We start from the raw sequence: 27,541 nt of genomic DNA, 5'->3' as shown, positions 1-27,541 counted from the left end.
CCTTGGTTAGCAAAGAGAACAAAGTTACAGCATGGGCCATCTTGTTCAGCCAAGAGCCCTCTTTTGTCCCAATTCAGGAGAGTCTCCAGCTTCCATCAGCCCACATTTAACACCCTCCTACCTAGCTCCTCCTCAGTCCTTTGTTCTTGTTCCTGGGCAAACATGGCTGGCTTCCTGCAGAAGGGTAGGCCATCCATGGTGGTTAGTTGCATTGTCTTCTCAGACTGTCCATGGACATGGGGCCCAGGCCTCAGACGCTAGGTGTCGGTCATACCTGTATGTCTAGGTCTCTGAAAAGAGTAAACGACCTTTTCCCACCACCATGCAACACACCGGGGAAACTGAGGCACCGAAAGCCAACTTTTTGCCTCTCTTTGGCCATGGGACTCCCATTGTCCTTCCCTTGCTCAGCCCTTTCCCCTGGGCTAGCCTTGGCCCTACAACTCATGTAAGGGCACTGTCTCTGCAAGTGCCCCGGTTGCCCACATGCCCGTCCCCTCCCTGTTCTCCTCACAGGTGGGACTCTCTTGGGCTCTTGCTCCTTCCCGCTCTCTGGGTGGGGCTTCTATCCCCCATCCCGGTCTGTGTTGCCCCTAGGCACAACATGGCCCTAGCCTGGGGCTTTGCTTCTCCTCTCGCTCTCTGTGGCTTCTAGGGACCCCTTCCTGCAAGAGTTTGAGTAGATACAGCCGCTGCTCAGATAGCTGTGCCATATAGGCCCGCAAGTACTCCTGTGCCTCCCACTGTCTCTGTTGGGTTTCGAGTACCTGAAGTAGCAAGGCCTGAAGCCGCCTTTGCTGCTTGTCAGCCCCTTTCTGCAGGGCCACCAGCTCTGGAGTCCAGCCTGGGAATGCACAAGAACCCTCAGCAAAGACGGCCTCTGCATACCCAGGCTCCATTGTCTCAACCTTCAGTGTCCCTCAGTCTCTCAAATTCCTGTAACGGGCAATCGTCCGCACAGTCCTCCCCTTATAGCAGGGGTGACCATGTACCCGTGCTCTCCACCATGTCTAGCTCCACTCATCATGCTGGTGCCTCCTGCTGGTCTTGGGGATTAGCTCTGCAGGTCGGTACGCCCACTCCCAATGGTGCCTCTTCCACTGTCACTTCTGCTTCTGGACCCACGTCACTCCAAGGAGTGTGGTGTTCTCTTCACAACACAACACCGTGGTCGTGTTGGGATCTGTGCTCCCCCCTTCCAGAGGTGAGTGTTGCAGTCCAACTGTCCCACCACTTCCCCGTTGCCCCAGCACCCTCTTCACCCTTGCCTCAGGGCCTCAGCCTGCAAATCCCAGCAGCCAGCTAGGAGCTCTTCTCTAGCTCCCCCGGTCCCTGCTAGCAGCACTGTTCTGTCCAGGGTGCTAGCTTCTTTCTGCCTGCCAGGCACCCAGGTCTCCCTCCTTGAGCTCCAGGGAGTAACTGCCTCTGCTCTGCCCTGCGGCTCTTCATGTATGGGCCAGTTGAGCCCTGATTGGCTGTTCTTGCAGCCCTTCTCCTATTGGCTGCTTCCTGCACAGCCTCTCTAGGGCCTATTAACCCCTTGCATGCCAATGTGGGACGGATGCCCCATCACACAGGGTCAAGGCTGGGCAGGCACATGACCACATTTGTGCAGTGTTGTGTCGGCTTCATGCGCTAAAGGTCTCGCTCTCCAGTGGGGAGAGAAGGGTGGAGGACAGGGCAGGGCAGAGAAGCAAGGATGCTGCTGGGAGAGGGAGCAGAGTTGGGGGAGGGGCATTGCAGGAGACGGGCCAGGGGATGCCGAGAAGCGAGAGGCAATGAACAAGGGGAGAGCAGGCTAAGAAGGTGATGGTGAGGAAGGTTAAGGTCCACAGCAACAGTAGGGTTGCCACCTTTCTCATTGCTGGTAACTGGACCCCTGAGGCCCCACCTCCTGCCTCACCTCTTGCCCCCAAGGCCCCGCCCCATCGTTAGCTACTCTCCCCATCATTCCCTGGATCATCACTCCCTGGATCGTCTCAAGGAGCCTGCCTGTAGGTAGGAGGCAGCGCCAACTGAGTAGGGGCTGACATGGGCTAATGACCCAGCGCCTTCCCCCGCCCTGCGGTAACCAGATCTTTGGTTTAGGAGCTATTTAGGGCTACCCGATGCCTGGGTTTCGACCGGAAAGTCTGGTCAAAACCCGGGCACCTGGCAACCCTCAATGGCACCAGACACAGAAGCCAAAACCAGACTGCCCAGGTAAAATCCAGACAGGTGGCAACTCTAAGCCCCAGGAGCGAGGGCATGAGAGAGTCAGCGCAGCCTGGAGCCGGCGTCCGAGAGAAGAACTCCCAAGGGGAGGCCGGTGGTGACGGGGCCGTGAGGCTACCGGGGGCAGGGGGCGTATGTGATGGTGCCAACCAGCCCTGGCACTCAGCTCCATGTTGCAGTGCTGGCATGAGTCAGGGGACCTCCCAGCTGTGCCTGGAGCGGGCGTAGCTCCCGCCCAGCACTCTGCTCCCTGGAGCTGCTGCAGGCAGGGGGCAGCAGGGCAGAGGGCAGTGCTGGCACAGCAGGGCCCTGTGAGGAGCCCTGGGGACACAGCTGGGAGCAGAGACCATGGGGAAGCATTGCTGCGTGGGGTCACCACGGGCCTCCCCTCCCCTTCCCACTGGCTTTCAGAAAAACAGGCTGTGTTGACAAAGCCGGCGCTGTCCCCGCTCTCTGGGGCTGCTTTTCCTGGAAGCGACTGGAGAGCAGGTGGAGGCTCATTTAGCTCGTTACCGATGCCGGGGAAGTGCATCGAGTGGACGTTTCTCCCGCAGATTAAAAAGCTTTCAGTGCAGGCCTGGGGCCGCCTCCCTCGTTACTGCATTAATGTCTTCCCCGAACCCACTCCTCCCCGCAGAACATCCGCAGCACGGGCCGAAAACATCCCTAATGAGCCTGGGACGCAGGGGCCACGCAGGGCGGAGCAGGAATTAGCCGTGCCCTGGGCTGCAGGCAAACTGTGGAAGTGGCAGGCGTTCTGCATTCCTGGGGATGACCCCTGGCTCTTGCACATCGACCCACTGGTGTTAAGGCCAGATCCCACAGGCCAGAGTCCACCCAGCAATTCCCGCCTTGGGGAACGCCCACACTGCGCCCCAGGGACATAGCAGGCCCAATAGCTGGGGCTTGCACTGGGGACTATCTGCACTTGGACGGCAAGGGCTTTTCTGTGGGCTTCCTAGAAGTCCCATCTCTCCCCCTCATGGTGGGGGCAGCACAGGCAGGCTCTTCTCCCACACCCCAAGGAGCCTCCTCCGGGCCGGCTGCAGCTCTGAGTGGCGTCTCTTGCCCATCCACTGGGAAAGCAGGAGTTTGGCCGGACGGGCGGTCCCTTGGCACATGGAGCATCTCTGGTTGGCTGCTTTTCCTCAGGAAGTGGGGAAATGGGGAAGCGCAGCCAATCAGAAGGGATTTCCCTAGAGATCCCCGGAGGGATCCTGCCACAGAAGGGTCTGAAGACCTTTGAAGGTGGCAGGTGTTCCTGCTCCCTGATCCCCAGTAGCTGCTCACCCCGACGGCCCTCAGCTCCGGTCCCAGCCCCACCTCCAGGCTGGTCCCGCAGTTCCCGTCCGTGCGAAGCAGGTGCACAGTTAGCTCTGTGTTAAGCTGCTCCTTGCTGTGCCCTCCTGCCTAGGGTCCTGCCCTCCTTTCCTCAGCAAAGACCCCAAGAAGCTACCAAAGGCCACTTCTCTGCTGCCAGACTCCCAGCCCAGCCATGCCTTGGGCCAGGGCATGGCACTTGGCATGTAGGTGGGTGGCCATGACAATGGGAGGTCGTCCACGTCCCCCTCATGCTGCTGGGCCATTCTGCAGCGTTTGACTCCGCTGATCAGCAAACATCCCTGCTTGGGCAGGCCAGCCTTCATCCGGCCCACTCACTCAACAGCTATGTTCCCAGACAAACTATCTTAGCTGGGAGGTAAGGTCGAGAGCCCATGCCTGTGACTTAGGTACACTGGGGGGGGGGAGGGTTTGTAATGATCCCAAACAAGCATTACAACCCCAGGGAATTCAGTTCTGGGTAATCTTCAAGAAACCATGTGAAGGATGTAAATGCACTCCAGTACCCTTAACTCTGCCCCACCATGCACTAGTCGTAGAATGACAGGATATCACTGCCTGTGGGCCTAGATTAGAACAAACTGAGTGTTACACACAGTTTGCTTCATTTCTTTTCCTTCACGGTGTTGCAAAGGGAGAGGACTAAGGCCACACATTGCCTTTCCAAAAGATGGCCACTGTCCCCTAATCTTCCCAATAGCAGTGAAACCAAGCTGCCCTCAGGGAAGAAAGTGATCCCAGGGGCAGGGACCGCCTTTTGTTCTGTGTTTGTACTGCGCCTAGCACAATGGAGCCCTGGTCCGTGACTAGGGCACCTAGATGCTATGGTACTACAAATAAATAACAATGCTGGTATTCATATGCCGTCAGGAAGCACTAGGTGGAGCAAGAGAATAGAGGCAGCGGCTGTCTTTGCTAAGGGAGCAGTATTGCAAACTCCAAAAGCACAAGTTAGACCCCAAAAACTGTAAGTCTGGCTTAAAAATCAAGAGAATTTTAAAAATAACAAAAATTGGGCTCTTTTCATTGGCCTTCTGAGTTCAGTTCCTAGAGGGTTACACTGGGGTGATGTTTCCAAGCTAATTTTCTAGCCTTCAGGTGGCAGAACTCACTTTAAGCAAAATGCAAGTAGAGATTCTCACCTGCAATCACTTGACTCCTGGACCTGGGGCTTGGGAAAAAAAACAAAAATAAATATTGTGAGACTTGCATTGTGAGAGTCAGCAACACTGGGCCTCAAACTCCCTGAAAACAATGGGAGATGGTGGAAAACCGGTGGGTTTCTCTGAACGAGAACACCGCTCACCAGTCCCTGCTGACGACGAAACATTCAGTTATGAAGAATAACAGCAAAAAATGACCATTAATCATATTTTTGCCCCAGACTACCCGAATCTGGACAGCCAATCAGCACCCGTCACACGGAGTACCCAAAGCCATCTGTGGCTGGCCACACGGCGTAGCCTGTCCATCACACCCAGATCTGGCTGTGCTGATCCAGCTTCTAGGCTCGACCAGAGCCAGATCCCGGCGGAAGCTACAGCTGGTCCAGGGCGCTGCGGCTCGTCTGTTCACTAACAGGTTCCTAGGAACACATCACCCCAATTCACTGCTCCCTACGCAGGCTCCCCAGTGACCGGACTCCCCTTCATGTTCGCTGCCCAAGTACTAGCCCCCACTGCCTGACAGATACCTGTACTGTACTGTACCTGTACTGTAGCCCCACTGCCTGACAGATACCTGTTCTGTACCTGTACTGTACAGTACTGTACTGTAGCCCCACTGCCTGACAGATACCTGTTCTGTACCTGTACTGTACAGTACTGTACTGTAGCCCCACTGCCTGACAGACACCTGTACTGTACTGTACCTGTACTGTACAGTACTGTAGCCCCACTGCCTGACAGACACCTGTACTGTAGCCCTACTGCGTGACAGACACCTCGCTTTCCACCGCCAGAACCCTCCCCGGTGGCTGAGCTCCAGCGAAGAAACGGCCCTGGCCACAAACCAGGAGACTTGTACCTCCAGGAGGCTGAACGTTCCCAAGAGGCCACCCACCCCCCACCCCCTGTCTGTGCCCTGGGGGGCAGATTCCCCCCTTCCTGGCCTCACCCCAGAATGTGGAGTTGGCTAAACTTAAACTCTGGATGCCAGAAAGCACAGAAATCAGGCACACACCATCCTGCATCCGTGTGGGGACTCCTGCATCCATGCGGGCAACTCTTCCTTAGCTGTTCTTGGGAGCGAATGGTTGCAGGGGCACTGGTGTGTTTGTATCAGAGGGGTAGCCGTGTTAGTCTGAATCTGTAAAAAGCAACAGAGGGTCCTGTGGCACCTTTAAGACTAACAGAAGTATTAGTGTGTGTTTGTATTGGTGTGTTTGTGTTTCTACCGTCTCTGACCTTGGTGTGCCCGTGTCCCTGCCCCCTCTCTTGTCTATGTCACTAGGTGCTGGCTGGAGCTGAGTGACTGCCATCAGCTGTCGCAGGGGTTCTCTGGAGCCTCTCTCACAGCAGGATGTGGTTTGCTGTCACCGTGGTTTGATTTGTTTGGTCGTCGTTCCTGCAGCTGCTGTGCAGTGCGTGTGCCACGTGACGCGAGGCGCTGCACAGAGCGGGCCCAGGCCTGCTCTGCGGGTATTTCTGCAGTCCAGTAACGCTGGCCAGGGCTCTCTATCATGCCTTTTTATGAGAGCCACTCCTGCTTTGCCATTAGTCTGGCTGTGACGCAGGGAGCGCGTGATCTGTTCCGTTCTGCTGAGGCTACAAACTGTGCACGTTCCCAACAGGCAAACCGCCTCGGGGGGTCCACACTAGGCAAGCGCAGCTGTGCTGCACGCAGAGCAGGATGCGGCTGTGTGTAGCGGAAGGGATCTGTCTCCCAATAACCCAAACAGCGATCAGCCGTCAGCAGGGAGACGTGATCTCCCACTGTACAGCACTCCACGCCTAGCCGGAGCAGGTATTTCGTGCATCACGAGTAACTCCTTTTGCTGATTTGCAAGGAATTCATTGCAGAGACTGCACTGGCTTATGAAGTCTTTCTCCTCACTGCTCACGTTGGGCCAATACAGGGCTCTCCCTAGCCTTGCTTCAGTACAACTAAGTCTGGGGTGAGCATTTCGGGATGCAGGTCTTTAGGCATAGGGGCCAACTCTGTGGGTGCTCCGGGGCTCAAACACCCACCACAAAAATAAATAAACCAGAGCTGTTCAGCACCCACGAGCCACCAGTAGGTGGCAGGAGCATGTACATGGCACACAGTGAAACTGAAAGGTGGAAAACACCCACCTGCAAAAACAAAAGTCGATGTCTGTGTCTTTAGGCATTTTGACCCTACTGCCTTTCTAGGGAGCGCCATTTGCTACTCCGAGTTCTTCTCTGGCTGACCAATATTCACGAACACGGTACTACGTGGCTTCTCTTCTTTCTTGTAGTGCCATCCTGACACAGTGGCTTGCTGGAAGTGTACTGTCTGCTGATAGGTCTCTGTGTCTGCAGAAGCCCCTGGGCTGTCGTGTGAAGGAAATTCTACTTGGCCGAGGGGTTCAGATTCCTGATGAAACTCCTCCTCTTGGCGTACTGGGAGGATTTCATATTCAAGGGAGTCAGCACCATTGTCTGTTGTGTTCCTGCTGCTCCAGATGGACAGTCTGCACCGACCATCACACACCCCGTTTGTATGGTGCATGCATGAGATTATTTGTATTGAGCAGGGGGTGGGACGAGATGACCTCCTGAGGTCCCTTCCAATCCTGATATTCTGTGATTCTATGACGTGCTTTGGCAGATGTTCTGGAGCTGATAACAGCTTTTGGAAGATGGGCTCTATAGGTCTGTGGCCTGTGCCCACATGGCTTAGATCACAGCCCAGGAGGGACTGGTCAGACTTCGTGCATACAAAACCAATGGCTAGGCTTTCCTTGTCTGTGTGAGCAGAGTTTGGCTCTGGTACAAACAGAGTCCTAGTCGCAAAGGCTACAGACTGGCCATCTTGTAATAACGCCTCTCCCAATCCAGGTTCACTGCATCCCACGTGATAGTTACAGGTTCCTTTGCATCATACTCTTGCAGGACCAGTTGGCTAATCACTACCTTCTGGAGCTGTTCGAAATTCCCAACACCATCTAGCATTTTCATTGATCAGTCTCCTTGTGGATTCCCTGAGCAGGGAGGTGTGTCAGGTACTCGGACAGATCATTAGCAAATCCCCCAGAGCTGTGTGTGTCTTGCACATTGTGTGCACAGGGCACGTCCAGAACTGCTCAACCCTTCCCTCTCCTGGCAGGAGTCCGATGCACAGCACAGCTGACAGGCAGTCTCACGTGTTTCTTATTCGGTGTGGGATTCACGTAGGGCACTCTGTTGTATCAGGTTAGGATCATGATCAGGAGCGTCTGCACAACCAAATGCTCAAGTGCAAATACACCAACCCCTCTAGTCCCATTAGCGCTGCGTGGCAACATCTTGGGCACACTTCTGGGAAAGAGAAATGCCAAATGCAGTCATCTGCCAAATGCAGCCATCTGCAGTCATCTCTGCCTGCCAGAACAAGCCCAGAAAGTCACCCGAGCTTTCTTCAGCAAGTTTTACCTGCCTGAAACCACCTTTGGCACCTAAACCAGAACACACCTTAACTTTGTGAGTCTGGGCAGGATCTCTTCATCTATTGGTAAGGGGTAATGGAACACTGGAGAGCTTTGCAGAGGGGGAAGGGGTCAATACGTACACAGAAGAGACCTGTTTTTTAATAGCTACCATATTGCTGTGCCTGTCTGTTGGTCGTGTGACCTTTTTCAGAACTCCCATCTCCACGAGCTTGTCAATATGTTTTAAGTTTCTTCTTCAAAGGAATCACAACTCTGCCAGGTGGCTTTTGTAGCAGTTTCACCCCAGGGTTGATTTCCAAGTGATGTTCTCCAGGAAGGTATCCACACCCTTGAAAACCATCCCCAGATGGACTGTGCTCTTTGTCTCCTTGGGAGAGGCCTGTGGCTGGAACGGTCCATCGCGTCGTGTGTCAGTCCATCATCCGCCACCTGCAAAAGCCCCAATTTTCCACTCGATTCTGCTGAGCACAGAGGTGCTTGTGGCATTTCAGCGATTTCAGTCTAGTTCAGGGGTAGGCAACTTATGGCTGATTTTCAGTGGCACTCACGCTGCCTGGGTCCTGGCCACCGGTCCGCGGGGCTCTGCATTTTCATTTAATTTTAAATGAAGCTTCCCAAACATTTTAAAAACCTTATTTTACTTTACATACAACAATTGTTTAGTTCTATATTATAGACTTGGAGAAATAGACCTTCTAAAAACGTTAAAATGTATGACTGGCACACGAAACCTTACATTAGAGTGACTAAATGAAGACTTGGCACATCACTTCTGAAAGGTTGCCGACCCCTGCTCTAGTTTGTGGTGCTTGCCCTTGTCTGGCCCCGTCAGTTTGAGCTGCTTGGAGATTTTCTGATTGAACAGATGCTGGTTGGAGAACGCTGGCTCGTCCAACCCAACATTTCTCATGAAAACAAGTTGGGTTCAATGAACTTTTTCCTGACTCCCAGGCAGGATCCCAACAGAACCTGGCTGGCTGCAGGGGAGCCAGGGACCGCAAGGTTCTAGGGCAGCCCCCCTCTTTTCCGGCTCCTGGCTGTGGAGTTGGGAGCCTAGCAGCCCTGCGAGCCCTAGCTGGAGCTTGGACTTTCAAGACTTCCAGGCGCCCAGCTCTGCAGCAGGGAGACTGGAAGCCCAGGGATCCCCAACTCTAGCTGGGGTTCAGCTCCTGGCTCTGCCGCAGGGAGTCTAGAAACCTTGGGGACTCTCGGGGCTTCCTGTCATGGAGGCTGAAAGTCCTGGGATGGGCTCCCAGCAACTGAGTCTCTGGGGCAGCCAGACCCCAGGCTTCCAGACTCCTGGCCCCTTGCTCTCTGGGCTGCCTGCCTGGCATCCAGGGGCATCCAGACGCAGGGCCGCTGCTCGGTGAAACTGCCGCTCTTGAATGTGAAGGACAACGTCACTCAGCAGCGGCCCGTCCCCGGGGAGCGATCGGAGCCGCGGCCAGCCCGGGTCAGGCGCTGCGCGGATCTGTGCCGCGCCAGGCGCAGCGCGACAGACCCCCCGCCTCCTGCTCTGCGCAGCTCCGCGGCAGGGGCGGGCTCAGCCCTGCCCAGCCCGGGACTCCGCCGCCGCGGGCAGCTCGGAGGCGGCTCCCGCAGAGCGCCCGGCTCCAGCCCGGCCCTGTGCGCGCAGGGCCCCCCGGCCCCTTTAAGAGCCGCCGCCCGCCCGGGCCCGACGTCAGCGCGGGGACCCTGCCCAGCCTGCGGCGCGGGGCGCAGCCCGACCCGCCTGGGAGCCGGGTAAGTCGGGGGCTGCGCGGCCTGGGCCCCGGGCCCGGCAAGGGCTGCTGCCCGACCCCCGGCTGGCGCTGCCCGGGGGCACCTCTGCGCGGCCGGGCCCGGGGGCAGCTCCGGCCGGGGCCTGCGCGGCTGCTCTGCCCGGTGCGCCGGGACCTGCCCGCTGCTGCGCGGCCCTCGGGCTCTGCGCGGCCGCTATTTATAGCCCCGATCCCTGCGGACCGTGCGCGGCCGGGGGGCCGGGGCTCCCTGCAGCCGCGGCGGGGGGGCGCATGCCGCGGCTGGGGCTCCCTGGGGGGGGGCGCATGCCGGGGCTCCCTGCAGCCGGGGTGCGGGGGGGGCATGCCGCGGCCGGGGCTCCCTGCAGCCGGGAGTGGGGGGCATGCCGCGGCCGGGGCTCCTTGCAGCCGGGAGTGGGGGGGGCATGCCGCCGCCGGGGCTCCCTGCCAGGCTGACCGGCCCGCAGAGCAGGAAGCGCAGGAAGGGAGCCGGCTCCATAGGGAAGCTAGGCGGGGAAGGCGAGGCTGGGAGCCCGGCTCTTGGAGCCGTGCTCGGGGTGTGTAGCAGTGTCCGGGAGCCCTGTCCTGCTGCGGGGCTGGCTGGGCACTTGCTCAGAGAGAGGCGCAGCCCCCCGGAATCGCTGCCCCCCACCCCCAGGACCCAGGTTTTCCTAGCAAGGCCCTCGCCCAGGTCCTGACCCAGCCTGGCTATGCTTGTGTGATGCATTGGGCTGCTGACCCATGGCTGGGGGGGGGCCAGGGCCCAGCCTGTCGGTCAGCCCGTCCCAGAGGGTGCTGTGCCCTTGCCCTCCCCAGCAGGAGAACCCGGCCTGATTCCTGCCATGGGAGAGCCGCACTGCAGCCAGTGCTGGAGACGGAAATCGGCTGGCGGATGCCAGGAAGTCCCCCTCCCAGCAGCGTGTGCCGTGTGTACCAACACAATGCGCACAGGGAGCCCGCCAGCCAAACATGGGCACGCTGCCAGCCCGAGGAGCTGTGCTTGTTCTGCACTAGTGTCTCAGGGCGGCAGGCCCAACCCCACGCCTTGTTCCCAGGGCACGGCCCCCAGGCGACGCCCCTCCCATCCTGGGGAACCCCAGTTCCCTGACATGCAGCTGTGATGCCAGGGGTGGGTCAGAGCCCCAAGGCAGTGAGGGATTTCCACAGCCCCCTCCCCTCTGTCTGCGGGGTTACCCTGTGCTGGGCTCACTCCCCTTCATCTCCCAGTGACCCCAGAACCCCAAGTGACCCAGGCTGTGCCCAGGTGATGGTCATTGACAACAGCTATGGCTCAGGGTACCAATCAACTGGCCACATCCCCCACCTGCTAACCACTGGCTTCCAAGCGTAGGCCCTGGCCCTGTGAACACCCCCTGCTTAGTATAAAAGCCCTGGCTGGGATGATTTAGTTGGGGATTGGTCCTGCTTTGAGCAGGAGGTGGGACTAGATGACCTCCTGAGGTCCCTTCCAACCCTGATATTCTATGATACCAGCCCTTGCTGTTGGCAGCCTGGCGTGACCTGTCTGGCACCGAGGTGCTCACTGCCTTTAGCCCTCAGTCTGAAAACCCCTAGCTGCCCTGCACACCGAGGGGCCTGGCAGGGCTGAGGGGTGTCAGCAGAGCTGTGAGCGTACATGAGGAGGGCATGGCTGGAGTAATGGGGGGGCTGCAGGTTGGGATAGAGGGGCATTGACGGGGGAGTGGGGGGCTAGGATTAAGAAGAGTTGGGGTGGAATTAGGGGGATCCAAAGTGCTAGGATTGTGGGCAGAGCTGGGGGCGGGGGGCCCACTGCCAGGGTAGTAGGGGAGCTGCAGGTCGGCAGTGAGTGTGCAGGGCAGCCACCCCCTGCCCCTCTGCTGCCAAAGGTCGCTCGCGCCAGCGGTTTGTTTTGGGACAATATTGAAAGCCCCCAACCCTCACCGGTGTGACCAGGAATTGGAACCACGCGAACTGGGTCCCCTGCCCCCCGGGACAGCCTGCTGGAGCAAGAACATGCCTGGGTGCCTGGATAGGGAAGCTCCTTTAAACACCCCACTCCATTGTAACCTGCAAAGGGGGGGGAGCTTCTTCTGCGCACACACATCCCTCCCCCAGTGGCAGTGGGCCAGCACTGTGGCTCCCATAAATCAGTAACACCCCCATGGGGGGGCTGGGGCTGCCCCCCCGGCTTGGTGGGGAAGTCTCTGGGCTGACATGCTGTGTGGCTGCTGGAGACCCCACCCCAGCGTGGCTATGTGTACAGACTACTGGCTGGGGAGCTTGGGTCAGTTATAGGCTCAGCCCAGAGGGGAGAGGAGGCCCCGGCTCTGGGGGTCAAGGTGTGACCCCATAGGAACCCAGAGCAAGAACTCAGGCCTGGTCCGAGCTGGGCAGCAGCCCAATGCCCGCAGCATGGGGGCACCTGGCCACATGCCATCCTGCACAGGCCATGGGCATGAGCACACAACGCACAGTCAACCTGTAGAACTCCTTGCCAGGGGATGTTGTGAAAGCCAGAAGTATAACTGGGTTCAAAAAAGAACTAGATCAGGTCATGGAGGACAGGTCCAGCAATGGCTATTAGCCAAGATGGTCTGGGACACAACCCTGTGCTCTGGGAGTTCCTCAACCTCTGACTTCCAGATGCTGGGACTGGGTGATAGGGGATGGATCACTTGATGATTCCCTGTTCTGTTCATTCCCTCTGGGCACCTGGCATTGGCCACTGTCGGTAGACAGGACACTAGGCTGGATGGACCCTTGGTCTGACCCAGTACGACCGTTCTTGTGGCCCCGGACAGCTCCTTGCACTGTGAGAGTCAGCGACACGTGGCATGTGTGAAGGAGAGCTGGGCTCCGTCTGGGCAAGTGTAGGCCAAGGGGGTGGCATCCCTTTGCTCAGGGCACTCTGGGGTGTGGGGCTGCACACATGGATGGGTGTGGGGCTGGAAAGGTCAGGGTTCCCCCTGTGCAGGGCAGGGAGTGTGCCTGGTGTCCCCTGTGCTCAGTGGCTTCTCTATTGTGCCCAGCCTCCCTGATGCCCGGCCCCCTGTGACGCTCCGGTGCAGCCATGGCGGGGGCCAAGGGCTGCTACGAAGGGAAGATCGCCGGCCTGTACGACCTGGAGCGCACGCTGGGCAAGGGCCACTTCGCCGTGGTCAAGCTGGCGCGGCACGTCTTCACGGGGGAGAAGGTGGCGGTGAAGGTGATCGACAAGAGCAAGCTGGACGTGAGCGCTGCGGGGCAGCTGCTGCAGGAGGTGCGCTGCATGAAGCTGGTGCAGCATCCCAACGTTGTGCGGCTCTACGAGGTCATCGACACCCACTCCAAGCTCTACCTCATCCTGGAGCTGGGGGACGGCGGCGACATGTTCGACCACATCATGCGGCATGACGGCGGGCTGGCCGAGGGGCGCGCCAAGCACTACTTTGCCCAGATTGTCCACGCCATCTCCTACTGCCACAAGCTGCACGTGGTGCACCGCGACCTCAAGCCCGAGAACGTGGTCTTCTTCCGGGAGCAGGGCGTGGTCAAGCTCACCGACTTCGGCTTCAGCAACCGCTTCCAGCCCGGCAAGATGCTCACCACCAGCTGCGGCTCGCTGGCCTACTCAGCACCCGAGATCCTGCTGGGGGATGAGTACGATGCCCCAGCCGTTGGTAAGTGACCAGGGCTGCCCGCATCTGGCTCCCGCCGGGTTGTTTGGGTGAGGCTGGCACAGCCCGGAGCGCTGAGCGGGCACGTCTGTGAGGATTGGTGATGGGAGGCTGGGGATAGGTCCCGCATTCTCATTACCAATGTGTGTATAAGGCTCCGGTCAGCCTGAGACCTGAGCATCTCATGCATGTTTATGGACATCCCCCTCCCAATGTCCCTGCGAGGCGGGGGCAGGGGGAATGGGGGCGCCTGAGGCATGCAGAGGCTAATATAGCATGGGCAACAAGGGAGGAATTAGAGATTGGCTATGATTGGTGTCACTCAGCATTGTGGGAGGAGTCACACAGCAGGGATGTTGATGTCACTGGATACACCCTGGTCAGGAAGGACAGAGTGAGCCGAAGGGGCGTGGCCTGGACATCACAGATCCTGCCCCTGCACTAGTGACTGACAGCTCAATTCAGAAGGGCAGGAGTATTAACTGGGTCAGTGTATTAACGACGTGTCACAAGGCAGGATACTGGGCGGCGTCTGTTACAGAGACCAGTCGGACAAGGGAGCAGGATGAGCAGCTGCTTAAACATCCATCCCTAATGTGTAGAAAGAAAGACAGTGTTATCGGGGGGGGGGATTTCATTGTCTGTGGAGGGGGAGACATGCTGGAGCTTTCATGCTGCCACTAGTAAGATATGCTTGGAGGTTCTAAAAATTATAGATGACTTTGTAACTCAAGAATTCTTACAACCAACTTGGGGGTCGTTCCTCATACAGATGAATTAAGCATAGAATTAAATTGGATGGTTGCCTAGGTGTAAGCGATCATGACTTAATGTTATTGGCCTCCTTCCTCCCACCGAATGTAGTCCCATGCAGAAAAATATATATATATATATACTTGGTTCTTTAAAAGGGCCAACTTCCCAAAACTGAAAACAATCATGAGCAAAACAGAGTAGGAGGAGATATTTGAATATGCAAATGGGAATGATAATTGGGAATCCTGGGAGTTTCTAAAAATTATAGCTGATAATTTTCAGACTCAAAAGGTATTGCAACCAACTTGGGATGGTTCTGTATCTGACTTCATTCTGACAGGTAAAGAATCGATCACTAAATTAAAAATTAGCAGCTGCCTAGGTGCAAATGATCACGATCTAATTTAATCTATTATGTTCAAGCAGAAAATAGTCCTCTCCAGGAATGTATGTACTTAGTGCTTGAAATGGCCAGTTTCCATAAACTGAAAATAATCATGAGCAAAACTGAGTGAGAAGAAAAATTGGAACAGAACATGAACAGTAATTGAGAGCTGTTAAATAATTTACTAGATGCCTAAAAAAACCACAATCCCAAAATCATGAAAGAAGGCTTCTTCAGATTAAAAACAAAACAAAAAACAGATTAAAAGGGAAGGTGAAAGCAGCAATAATTTATATATAATTATATATAAAATGGGGAAAGTTGATGCAAGTACTATAAATTAGCAGTTATGAAATGCAGACAATTGATAAGGGAAGCTAAAAGTATCAATGAAAAAATCTATGGCCAGTAGGTTAAGGACATTAAAAAGGAAATGTTTACTATATCAGGAACAACCGAATTCCTGGTAGTGGTCTCGGTCCGATAGTAGGTGGGGATGGTACAGTTGTCAATGATGCAGAAAAAGCAGGAGTGTTCAGAAAATATTTGTGTTCTGTATTTGGGAAGAAGCTGGGTGATGTATTCATGGCTCACCGGGGTAATGAAATTCTTTTTTTTATTATAGTAGTAACTAAGGAGACTGTTTCACAGCAGCTGCTAAAGTAAAACCTTTTAAACCTGCAAGACCAGATAACTTACACCTAAAAAATATAAAAAGCATTAACTGAGAAGCTGTCTGGGACAGTGATGTTCACTTTCACCCAAACGTGGAATGCTGGGGAAGTTCCAGAGGACTGGAGAAAAGCTATTGTTGTGCTGATGTTTAAAAAGGGTAAATATGGTGATCTGGTAAAGTACAGTTCAGTTAGCCTGACACTGATCCCAGGCTAAATCACGAGGAGGCTGATCTGGGATGCAGTTTGTAAAGAATGGCAGCATAACTAATGCCAGTCAACATGGTTTTATGGAGGCTAGGTCTTGCCAAACCAAGTTGACATTTTTGTTTCTTGATGAGATCACCAGTTTGGTTGATGCAGTAACTGCATACAACTGAATTGGGCTTCTGTAAAGCATTTGACTTAGTTCCACATGATTAAAAAATGAGCACTCTTCAAAACAAGTGTAGCCCATGGTAAATAGACTAAAAGCTGGCTAACTGATAGATCTGAAAACAGAACTGTGACTGGGTCTCCCAGGGATCTGATCTTGGGCCGGTGCTGCTCTATACCTTTTATCAGCCGTCTGGAAGAAAACATAAAGTCGCTGCTGGCAGAGTATGGAGATGACCGCAGATATGTGCGTGGAGGGGAAGTGCCCATGTGTTTTGCCCTTGCTGCCCTGGCACAAAGCCATGCAGGGAACCCAAGTGCCGTGGGGTGCAGCCTGGCCAGGTGCTGTTGACTATGGGGGAGGTCTGGGGGAGGGCAGAGGGGCATGTGGCTTTGAGGCCCACTTGGTTCAGTTCTCCAAAGGCTCTTATCCCATGGTATCTGAACGCTCTCCAGTCCTGCATTAAGTGACATGGCTGACCCCGATCATCACTTGGGGCTTGTTCTCTCTATGTGTGCCAGGGTAGAGCTGTGCGTGCTCTGTGGGGTTTGTTTGTAAGTGTCTGGGCTGATAGCGGAGCAGCACTGGGAGCGGGAGGTCTGGGATGGCCCTGGGGGAACTGAGGCTTGGGGCTGGCCCCTGAGGAACCTGTTTCCTCCTGGTGGTGGAGAGTCCCTGGGCCTGAGGTGCAGGAACTGTCCACCCCAGACCTCCTGCTCCTTTAGATCCGCTGGGCCCAGCCATGGAGCACGTGAAGACCAGGAGCGAACCCTCGCACTCTTCGATGCGGAGTGGCGGATAGGCTGGAGAGGTGGCGAGTGGCCAGGTTGGCGGCAGTCTTGTGCCCGGAACACTAGACAGGCGGGCGTTTCTGGGGCCTGCGTGGCTCCCACCTCCCACTGTGACCCCACTCCCAGTGTGACCTCATATACAGGGGGGATGCCGTTTCCAAGAGGGTGCCGCCCGCCCCTGCCGGCCGGACCTTGCACGTGGATCACGCTGGTGGGGACGGAGCAGGGCAGTCTTGGAAATGGTGTTTGCACCCTCTTCCCCCCTGTTTGCCACTGTGTCCGGTTTTGGCCCCTTACCGGCCGGGGACAAAGCAGCCCAAAAGTGGACGGTGCAGTGTGACACCGGATGGGTGCCCCCCCCCCCCCCCCCCCCCCCCACACCCAGTGGGGCCTGTCGTGCCGAAGAGCCGCGGCAGAGTTCTGGGCTAGCTGGTGTGCCTAGAGCCTGGGCTGGGGTGCGGAGGGGCCGGTAGAGCTGGGCTGAGGTGACAGGGCCCCCTGACAGGTTAGGTGGAGCTGGGCTGGGCTGCAAGGGAGAGGGTCAGGGCTGGAGCTCACCATGCACTTGCCCCGCCCTGTGGCGGGGGCTGGGGGGAGGAAGCAGAGCATGGCCATGCAGGGAGGGAACAGGATGGGACGGGGTGTGTGGGGAATGCACAGGGAGTGGGGGGTGGGGCATGGTGAGGCAGGGCGGGGCAGTTTGTAGCCCAAGCCAACCAAGCAGCAAGTACGTGGAGCCCAGTGCGGGGCTGGCTTGGGGCGGAGGAAGCTGTGCTGGCACTGGGAGGGTTAAGCCCCCTCGCTTGTGGCCCAGGGAGGCGTGTGGTACCCAGAAGGAGCAGGGGGAGATGGTCCCAGTGTCACTCCTGCTCCAGGCTGCAGTGCCCAGGGTGGCATTGGCCCCTCGGGTTGTTGCTTCCCTGACGCAGGGGCTGGCCAGGCTGGGGCGAGAGCTTGCTACCTGCCGAGGTCGGGTTCCTGCCCCGCATGGCTGGAGGCTGCACGCAACAGGTAGCAGCTGCCCTGGCCCCTCTCCAGCTAGTAACGCCCAGTCTCACAGCTGGGGGGCCCCGCCAGCCCCACCCCCAGCAGGAGGAGTCACACAACAGGCCCCACCCCCCATGTCAATACACCCCAGCTGCTAGGGTGCCTGTCTAGAGGGACCCTGCTGCTGCCCCTGGCTCTGGGGGGAAGGCAGCCCTGTCACCACCCCTGAGGGGGGGGCCTTGTGGCATGGTGTGCCAGGGCCCCCCTTTGCTGGCAGTAACGCAGAGCCTGGCCCAGCCTTCCGGCCTCCTTGAGCTGAAGCCCTGGCAGTCGTGGGGACATCCCCAGTGTTGCCAAAAGACCTGGTCTTGACTCCCCCTCCCTTCGGGGCAGGCAGCGTTTCCCTCTAGCCCTGCCTCTGCACCATCCCTGTACCCCTGCCCCCATCTCTGTGTGGCACGGAGGTGTGGGCTGGGCCTGGGCAGAGCCAGGCACGGCTGCTGGGGCTGTCCATGGGGCCGCTCGGGGTGGGGTCACTGGGCCACAGGAAGCGCTCGGGAACAGTCTGTGCTGAGCTGAGCCCGGAGGGTTATGGCAGGAAGGGCCTTTCCTGTTCCAAGGAGCCTGGCCGGGCCCTGCCCTTCCCCAGCTCTGCTGATGTACAGGGAGCCCCCTGCCCCGGCCTGTGTGTGTGGGAGGGGTGGGGGGGGCGGGCAGGAGTCAGCGCTGCTGGGCCAGCAAGGGCACTGCTGCCGGGGGGATGGATGGGGGACGAGCCCTGGCACAGAACTGCACAGCCGGCTCCAGCTTCTGGGGGTCCCCATCTCTATTGACCTGCGGAAATATGGGGCCAGGCTGGTGTCCAGAGGGGGAACAAACAGAGCCACTTTTCACCCAAGCCAGCCCCAGGCCATTGCCCCCAGGATAGCCAGGCCCTGCCCCCCTCTCATCTTTGCATCGCACAGGAACAACCCCCTGTCCCTCCTGAGCACCCTGAATGGTAATGGAAGCTCCAGTCCCCAACAGCCCCGCAAGCTCCCCAACGGCTGGATTTGGCCCCCTCGTGCTCCTGCACAGCCACCCCCACAGCCTCTGGGGTCCAGCGCTGCACCCCACACCCCTGACTGGCACGGAGCCTCCAGCCCCAATGTCCCCCTCACAGCCCCCCACCCCTGCAGCCCCGAGTGGCACGGAGCCTCCCGCCCCAATGTCCCCCTCACAGGTCCCCCCCCCGCCCCGAGTGGCAGGGAGCCTCCTGCCCCAATGTCCCCCTCACAGCCCCCCCCAGTAGCCCCTACTGGCACAGAGCCTCCCCCCCAATGTCCCCCTCACAGCCCCCCCCCGCCCCGCAGCCCCGACTGGCACGGAGCCTCCAGCCCCAATGTCCCCCTCACAGCCCCCCCGTAGCCCCTACTGGCATGGAGCCCCCCCCCTCGCAGCCCCGACTGGCAGGGAGCCTCCAGCCCCAATGTCCCCCTCACAGCCACCCCCCATAGCCCCGACTGGCACGGAGCCTCCCCCCCCCCAATGTCCCCCTCACAGCCCCCCCCCTGCAGCCCCGACTGGCACGGAGCCTCCCGCCCCAATGTCCCCATCACAGCCCCCCCTCCCCCCGCAGCCCTCACTGGCACGGAGCCTCCAGCCCCAATGTCCCCCTCACAGCCCCCCCGCATCCCCGACTGGCACAGAGCCTCCCGCCCCAATGTCCCCCTCACAGCCCCCACCCTCGCAGCCCCGACTGGCACAGAACCAAACAGCGCCTGGGGGGCACAGATGCCCCCGAGCAGTGCTCCAATAGTGGGTGCCAGGATCCAGCCCGTGCTCCCCTGGGGGCCTGGCCCTGTCTGTGTGTGACACTGCTGCCCTTCCCCCACCCCACCAGGCCTCACTCCCCCACCCCCTGGCTCTCCGGGCCGCAATCCGCTTTCCCAGAGAGCCTGAGCAGCTTAAGGCCCTGAGAGGTGCTGATGTAATCCCTGCTCCTTTATCCCTTTTCCCAGCTGTGGGGCACACACATGCTGCTCTGCCCCACAGCTCCCTGGATGCTTCCCCCCCAGCAGTTCCCGCTGCACGCGCCCCTGCTCAGCAAAGCCTTCCACACGCTGAGCGTGAGCAGACGCACAAATCCCAGGGCCTGGACAGCTAAGCTGCCCCCGCCCCCGAGGAGAGACAGCCCCGTGCTATAAATAACCGGTAATCGCTTCAGCTGGAGGTTGGGTTCAGTAATAGTCAGTGTCCATGGAGCAGGGGGGGGACATGGGACTGAAACACTCTGGCTGGAGACAGGCACAATGCAGTTAGGTGCAATGCAGGCTTTCCTCTCACTACTCTGTTGGTGCCCCTCAATCCCCACCCGCAGCCCCCTGCTATCCCTGCCCTGGTTCCCCCCCTCCCCAGTCCTTCCATCTTGCTTTATCCCAGTCCTGGGTTTCCCACGAAGCTGGGTTACAGAGCAGGACCTGGTCAAGGAGCAGCAAACAAAGGGCAGGAAGATATCGTTTCCTCCTGGTGAAAGGCGGCAGGAAGTGCTCCCTGGTGTCACGCTGGCACTGGTTCAGTGTTTATGTGTGATCTGAGCGGGAGGGGGAATGAAAATACAGGCGTCACTGCGTCAGTTACACGCGGGGCAGCTCCCCCCTCTCAGAGCAATGGGTTCAGGCTCTCTGCAGACCCAGGCAGCGTCACTGCATCGGTTACACTCAGGGCGGCTCCCCTCTCTCAGAGCAATGGGTTCAGGCTCTCTGCAGACCCAGGCAGCGTCACTGCATCGGTTACACTCAGGGCGGCTCCCCCCTCTCAGAGCGATGGGTTCAGGCTCTCTGCAGACCCAGGCAGCGTCACTGCATCGGTTACACTCAGGGCGGCTCCCCCCTCTCAGAGTGATGGGTTCAGGCTCTCTGCAGACCCAGGCAGCGCCACTGCATCGGTTACACTCAGGGCGGCTCCCCCCTCTCAGAGCAATGGGTTCAGGCTCTCTGCAGACCCAGGCAGCGTCACTGCGTCGGTTACACTCAGGGCGGCTCCCCCCGTCAGAGTGATGGGCTCAGGCTCTCTGCAGACCCAGGCAGCGCCACTGCGTCGGTTACACTCAGGGCGGCTCCCCCCTCTCAGAGCAATGGGTTCAGGCTCTCTGCAGACCCAGGCAGCGTCTCTGCATCGGTTACACTCAGGGCGGCTCCCCCCTCTCAGAGCAATGGGTTCAGGCTCTCTGCAGACCCAGGCAGCGTCACTGCGTTGGTTACACTCAGGGCGTTGTCCCCCCCCAGAGTGATGGGCTCAGGCTCTCTGCAGACTCAGGCAGTGTCGGTTGCACTTGGGGTAGCTCCCTCTTTTACCCCATCAAAGTGACAGCACCGGCTCTACCCTGTGAGCAACACCACCATGCCGCTGCAAAGCCCACTCATTCTGGACTTCCTGGCTCTTCCCTTTGGGGTTTCTGGAGCAGTGCACCAGGCTGCTGCTGGTATTTCCTGGGCACCCACCTCGCCTGGCATGAGCTGGTGAGGATGGAGGCTGCAGCAGCAACTCTGCTGAAGGGCTAATTTTCCAAATGCTTTCCTATTCCTAGGAGGACTCGGATCAGTTTGGAAATGGCTCGGCCAGCTGGGGGCCTGCAAATTGGGGATACAGGTCTCGAGTCTTGGCTCAAGATGCAGCTTCCTGAAAGGACCGGCTGTGACTTTGCAAAATGCTCTGAAATTAGGGAGACCAGACAGCAAGTGTGAAAAATCGGGACAGGGGGTGGAGGGTAATAGGAGCCTATATAAGAAAAAGACCCCAAAATTGGGACTGTCCCTATAAAATCGGGACATCTGGTCACCCTATCTGAAATGTCCGTGCAGAGCCCGATGGACTGGGAAGCCAGCAGGGCCAGGCCAGAGACGGAGACACGTGGTCACGCAGTCGTGGCCCAGGGCTCCCAAACTCCATCTTACAATACAGCAGGCGCTGTGTGGGGCGCAAGCAGCGTGCTGGTTGGAGGGAGGCAGAGCTGAGAATGGGGAGGCTCAAACCAGGCCACAGGCCGGGGCAGGGAGCCCCTCACCGGCCCCATCACATGCTCCTCACGCAACTCAGCTGTGCAGGTCAGGCCTGAGACCTCTCCAGGCCTCCGGGAAGCTTCCCTCCTCCCAGGGGTTGCCTGGTTCACACCTGTTGGTACTGCGGAGATGGGGCCGCGGCTGCAGGGGAGGAGACCTGGACACATGTGTGCCTGTGGCTGGCTCCGTCCCCCCCGCTGGATCCTGTGCCCCATCCCAGCTGGACGCCCCTGGCCCGATGCCGCAGTGGGCTGAGCTCTCTGTGTCCTTCTCTCTGCAGACGTCTGGAGCCTGGGGGTCATCCTGTACATGCTGGTGTGCGGCCAGCCGCCCTTCCAGGAGGCCAACGACAGCGAGACGCTGACCATGATCATGGACTGCCGCTACACCATCCCGCCCCACGTGTCCTCGCAGTGTTCTGAGTATGCACCCCCAGCCTCCTCCGCCCCCTCTCCTCCGGGCTTGCCCGGGTGCCACCGTCTGCAGGGGCAGGCGGGGGGCCTGGGGCAGGGTGTTCACACCCCTGCACAGCCCAGCTCCGTGCCAGGGAGATCTGAGGGCTCAGGGTCAGCAGGGAAGGAGGGTGCAGATTTTTACCAGGAAGGGGAACCAATGGAACAATCATCCCAGAGGCGTGGTGCGTTCTCCATCTCTTGGAGAAAGACCCCCAGTCTCCACAAGAGGCCTGGAGCTCCGGGCTGCCCCAGGGAGCGCTGGGTGGGTTCTCCAGCTCAGACTTCATGGTCCCATCTGGCCTTGGAGCCTGTGGCTCTGTGCATCTCCGCCGCGGGTGCTGCTGCGGGCCTGGGGCGGCGTCTCCCGGCGGGCTTGTGACCCTGCTCCCCTCTGCTCTCTGGCAGTCTGGTCAGCCGGATGCTGCAGCGGGACCCCAAGCAGCGGGCCTCCCTAGAGCAGATTGAGACGCACCCCTGGCTGCAGGGCGTGGACCCCTCCCCAGCCAGCCGCTGCCTGCTGCCCCTGACGTCGCACAAGCGGGTGTCCGAGGAGGAACATGACATCATCATCCAGGCCATGACGTGTGGGAACATAGCGGACCGGGACGCCATCCAGGAGTGAGTGCCGGCCGGGCGGGTGGGGGCGGGGGGAGGCGTGCAGCAGGGTCGCTGCACCAATCTCCCGTCTGTGTGGTGCCCTGGGCCTGGCATCTCCTCCCCATCCCTCATGGACAGTGGGCAGGGAGCTCTGCACAGGGCTTGGCTGAGTGACTGATCTCCAGCCCAGCCCTTGCACGTAGCGATGGAGACAGAGAGGGGCAGGTCCTCTGGCACCAGCAATCCCCTGTGCCCCCCCAGAAAGCAGGGCAGCTGCTCTTTTGGATGTGAAAGGGCATTTCCTTCAGGGCAGGGGGCAGGCCAGGGGGTTTCCTGCAGGCTGGGGGACAGGCCAGGAGAGCAGGGGGGGCAGAAGGCAGGCAGGCCGTTTTCTGCAGACTAGGGCAGCAGGGTGGGGGGTGGGGCAGTGCAGGGGGTTCCCAGCAGACTGGAGGAGCAGGGTGGGGGGCGGAGGTTCTCTGCAGATCAGGGGAGCAGGGTGGGTGCAGGGGGAGGGCAGGCCAGGCCGTTCTCTGCAGACTAAGGGGCAGTGGGGTCATGCCCGGGGCTGGGAGCTCAGTGCTCTGGTGTGCTCCATGCCATGAGCAGCCAGCATGCCGCTCTCTGGTAGCGCCCAGAGCCCTGTGCTGGGGCCTGCTGGGTTCCTCCGGGGTGTGGCTCTCACCTGTGCCTTGCATCCCCCCAGGGCCCTGGAGGCTGATCGCTACAACCACATCACAGCCACGTACTTCCTGCTGGCGGAGCGGATCCTCCGGGAGAAGCAGGAGAAACAAAGCCACAAACTCAGCTTGGTCTATAACCTGGCCCAGCAGGTGCAGAACAGGTGAGCCGGCACCCTCCGGCTGGGACAGGCCACGGCTCAGCACCAGGCCACCGCCCCGGGGGCCACCGGCACAGCCGGCCCCGCCCGCCGGCGAGGTTCCCCGCAGGCGTGCTGTGCGGGGGGAGCCCGCGGCACTGGCAGCAGAGTGCTGTGCGTGGCACCACATCCCTTCGCTGGAGCTGCCCAGGGATGTGGGAAGTGTCACCTCACTGGGGCCCAAACTCTCCCTGACTCCTGTTGGGGGGGGATGGCATCCAGCCTGGCACAGAGCCGGGTGGGGGGTACCCGACACCCAGGTTTTCCTGTCCATGGCCCTGGGGATCGTGCCAGGGCCTGGGAGGCCTGGCTGGGCAGCTGTAGTACCGATCCGCCGCTGGCTCCGGCCTGCTGCACCACCACGCCCGCAGTGCCACCCAGCTGCCACAGTGATGGGCTCTTCCGGCCAAACCCCCCCGCAACCCCAGCTCTGGATCCATGCTGCGGGTAGCCCAGGGTCACTCAGTGCCCCTGCCACAGCTACTCCCGGCTGGCAGCTCCCACCCTGGGCCTGATCCTGGGCACGCTCCCCTCTCTTTCAGCGCCAACCTGTCGGACCCATTCAGCACCATGGGCGACACCCGGGACCTCTCGCCCTTCGCAGAGATGCCGGATAGACTGGCAGCGTTCTCCAGCCCCCAGCCCCGGGCTGCCGCAGAGGATTCTGGGAAAAGAGATGGCAGACCCATTTCCTTTTCTGCCCTGGGGGAAGACGACGTGCCCCCCGGCCTCCATGGAAACGAGCAGCTCGTCCGAGCCCTGCTCAGTCCCGCCCTGGCGGATGCCCCCATGGCCAAGAGCACCCCAGCCCTGCAGCAGATCTGCGAGGAGGACGAGGAGGACGAGGAAGAGGAGGGGAAGGCCAACGCAATGGGAAGGAGAAGCTCTTCGCTAAACCAAGAGCAAATGCGAGATTTCCAGAGCTCCAAGGTCTCCCTATTGTTCTGCCGTGGTGCTGTGACCCACAGCAAGGGGGAGAAGAGCCTTGGAGCCACCAAGCCAGGCCTCTTGGAGCAGGGCCCGGGGAGCAGCTGGCAGCTGCTGCCTCTCAGGGGGGCGCCGAGTCCCAGGAGCGAGCCGGGTCAGCCCCGAGAGGCGACAAGCCACGGTGCAGCGCGGGAGGCCACAGACCACCTCAGCGTGAGCGTTGGGGAGAGCGCCCCCAGCCCCCTCCCTGCAGGGACGCCGGCGGCACAGGGGGACGCAGAGCTCCGGGAGGGCGGGGGAGTGGGTCTGGAGAGGGGCCAGGCTGAAGGCAGCTCGGGGCCAGAGGAGGACACCACCACAACAGAAATGGAGGATGGGGGCAGTCTGGGGCAAGTGGGCAAGGCCCTGTATCCAGGGAGCTGCGAGGGCCCCGTCGCTGGCTCTGCCGGGAGCCTCCAAGCCACTTCACGTGGGACGCCAGTTCCAGAAGACAAGTCCAGGAAACTTGACAGGCCCCCTGAGACAGGCTCCTCCACCAGGCCCGCGCGCCCAGCTGAGAGCCCTCACTGCGGCAGCACCGCCGGCGGCGAAACCACGGCCGACAACGTGATCAAGTTAGACCCTGCTAAAAACAAGAGCACCCACCTGAAGGACAGGCTCCTGCAGTTCCCGCTGTGCGAGAAGGCTCTGGCCTTCAAGATCAGGCCCAGCTCCAAGGAGAGCCTGCTGTCCCTGGGGCAGTTCAACTGCTGTCACGTCATCTAGACGGGGCCCGGGCAGGAAAGTGGCGGCGCACGGCCCCAGGCCAGGGGCCGCTGGCAGGTGCAAGGCTAAGGAACACCATTCTCAGTCTCTTGCTCCCACAGAGCAGCCGTTCTCCTGGCTCCCTCGGGCCGGACTCTGAGACCCAGTCCTGCCCGCTCTCCCTTCCCTCGGCCCAGGGCCCTGCCGTGGGAGCACATTGAGCACCCGGCTCCTCCCGTGGCCATGCGCGTGGGCCCTCGGACGGCGACGGAGCGCGCTGGCCGGGCGGGAGCCACCTGGCTGGCCGGTCTCACGGAGAACGCCCCCCCTCGCCCACCCGGGATGGCTGCCGGTGCTCTGTCAGCTCCCCCCTGCAACAGCGCATTGGGCTCCTGCAAAATTCCTGCCTTCGTGCTGACCCCCGAGTCCCCACAAAGGTAGGTCCGACATCAGCAGCTGGCAGAGGGCAGCTGCAGGCTAGGATCCGCACAGGGGCTAAGCTGCTCGGCTGCACGGTCTCCCAAGAAGCCCTGTCCTGTCCTGTCCTAAAGACCAGCGTGGTTGCAGCTGCACGGGCCAGCAGCCGTGCTCCTCTGCTCCTGAACCAGAGTCCCGGAGTCTGACTAGAACGTGGGACCCCAGGAAGCACAGCCACCCAGATCCCCAAGGGAACGCACCGAGGGCCAGCTGCACTGCTCCTCCCTGGGGCCGGCCTCTGCTGGGGCAGAATCTGGGCCAGTTACCAAAGGGTTAACAGCGGAAGCCAATGCTCCTGTTCTGGGGAGGAACCCAGCCTCCCCTCCACTGCAGCCATGCACCAGAAGCAGCCCAGGGCCAGACTTCAGCTTCCCCCAGGACCCCTTCGCACCTGCTGGCTGAAAGGATGCAGAGGGGCTGCAAAGCACCCTGGGAAATGCCTCTCCAGCTGGCCCAAAGCCATCTCCCGCTGCTGGCGCGGCTCCGGGCTAGGGCAGGGCAGTCCAACACCCTGGATAGGGCCACGGTGATTGGGGCACAAGTTAGGGTGATCCTCAGAGCTGCTCTAACCTGCTCCACTGGCCCCAGCAGCCCCAGGACACAGCCATATTCCCCCGGCCTCTGCACCAGGGACTCCATCACCACCACTCCTCGGGGGCAGCAAGGTCTGCGGGAGAGCCAAAGCCAGCGCGGAGTGCCACAGAGAGCAGCGGGAGCCGTGCCCATGCCACGCACAGCCTCCTCCCCGGCGCACCGCCGGCTCCAGGGCTCCCAGCCGGGTCAGCCCGTGGCTGCCTCTGCAAGCAAAGGAAGAAAGGTGCTGATGGAATCCAAGTGGCGGCACCCCAAGCCGCCTGCCAGTGTGTAGCAGTGATGCCAGCGTGCTGGGCGCTGGGCACACAGGGTCGTACAAGGGCTGGAGAAGCCCCGCCTCGCTGGGGGAGACCTGCCAGCCCTCGATGCACCCTCTTCCTTCTCTGACAGCCAGGCTGTGCCCCCTGGAGCCTGACGTCCCGCTGGTCCTGGGGGTGCATCGGTCGGCTCTGTGCCCAGGCAGCCAACAGCTGCCTCAGCCCGCCTGGCTCTGCCTGGGGTGTTTTTATAACTATTAGAAATAATTTTTTAAAATAGTCTATTTTAATGGAATTTAAATAGAGATTGCTATATCCCCCTCCCCTGCCCGCCGGGGCACCGCGCCGCGCTTCCAGCCCCAGCCATGCATGGCCCCAGAAGCATTTCCCATCCCCGTACTCACCCACCCTGGAGCCAGAGGGGCCATGCCACGGCCGACAGCTCCTCTGTCTGCAAAGTGGCCCCTGCTCTGGGGCCTCACCGAGGGGGACGTGGGGGAGGGTGTCTGTCATGCACGCGCACACACGTATACAATCTAATCGGTTCCCTCCAGACCCCTGTAACAATAAGCTTTCTATTTATTAGCTCTTTGTTTTCTTGCTGGCAAGAAATGAATTGTGACTAGAGTCTGAAGCCAGAGCTCGCTGCTGAGTTCTGCATAATGTGCACTGAATGGATCAGGTCCAATTGGGAAGCAAAGCAAGTCGGTCCAGTAAAATAAGCTCTTGATTTCAAAACGGCGTCTCCGTTTCCTTCGCTGGGCTGCCAGAGAGAGAGGAGCAGAAACAACCAGGATTAATGTCCTATTTTATACTGCTGCCTTCTGCCAAGTGGTAACAGATGCCAGGGCTCTGCGGGTCGGCTTCTTGTTGGAGCAGATATGGGTGACGCTGAGTCTGGGTATAGTCTTAATGCAGTTTGATTATTTTTACTTTACACAGCAGGCCTGGAGCAGAGGTGGTCACAAACAGCATGCAGGCTGGGCACAATCCCCAGTTCCCAGAGAATGACTCTGCCCCAAGAACTGACCCTAGTTAGATTAAGCAGAGACCAAAC

At 59.5% G+C, this 27,541-nt stretch overlaps 1 protein-coding gene across 1 annotated transcript; it reads left to right on the top strand.

Moving 5' to 3' along the window:
* Positions 1 to 9,578: 9,578 nt before the first annotated feature.
* On the top strand, positions 9,579 to 27,222 carry LOC101932749 (SNF-related serine/threonine-protein kinase-like). Its single transcript, XM_005310093.4, has 6 exons — positions 9,579 to 9,910; positions 12,918 to 13,547; positions 21,834 to 21,975; positions 22,414 to 22,626; positions 23,312 to 23,449; positions 24,028 to 27,222. Exons 2-6 carry the CDS (start codon positions 12,959 to 12,961, stop codon positions 25,175 to 25,177), a joined length of 2,232 nt encoding a protein of 743 aa, XP_005310150.2. The 5' UTR covers positions 9,579 to 9,910; positions 12,918 to 12,958; the 3' UTR covers positions 25,178 to 27,222.
* Positions 27,223 to 27,541: the final 319 nt, after the last annotated feature.

Source organism: Chrysemys picta, chromosome 14 (genome assembly GCF_011386835.1).
Source record: "Chrysemys picta bellii isolate R12L10 chromosome 14, ASM1138683v2, whole genome shotgun sequence".
NCBI classification, from domain to species: domain Eukaryota; kingdom Metazoa; phylum Chordata; order Testudines; family Emydidae; genus Chrysemys; species Chrysemys picta.
This window is presented reverse-complemented; position numbering and strand designations above follow the sequence as displayed.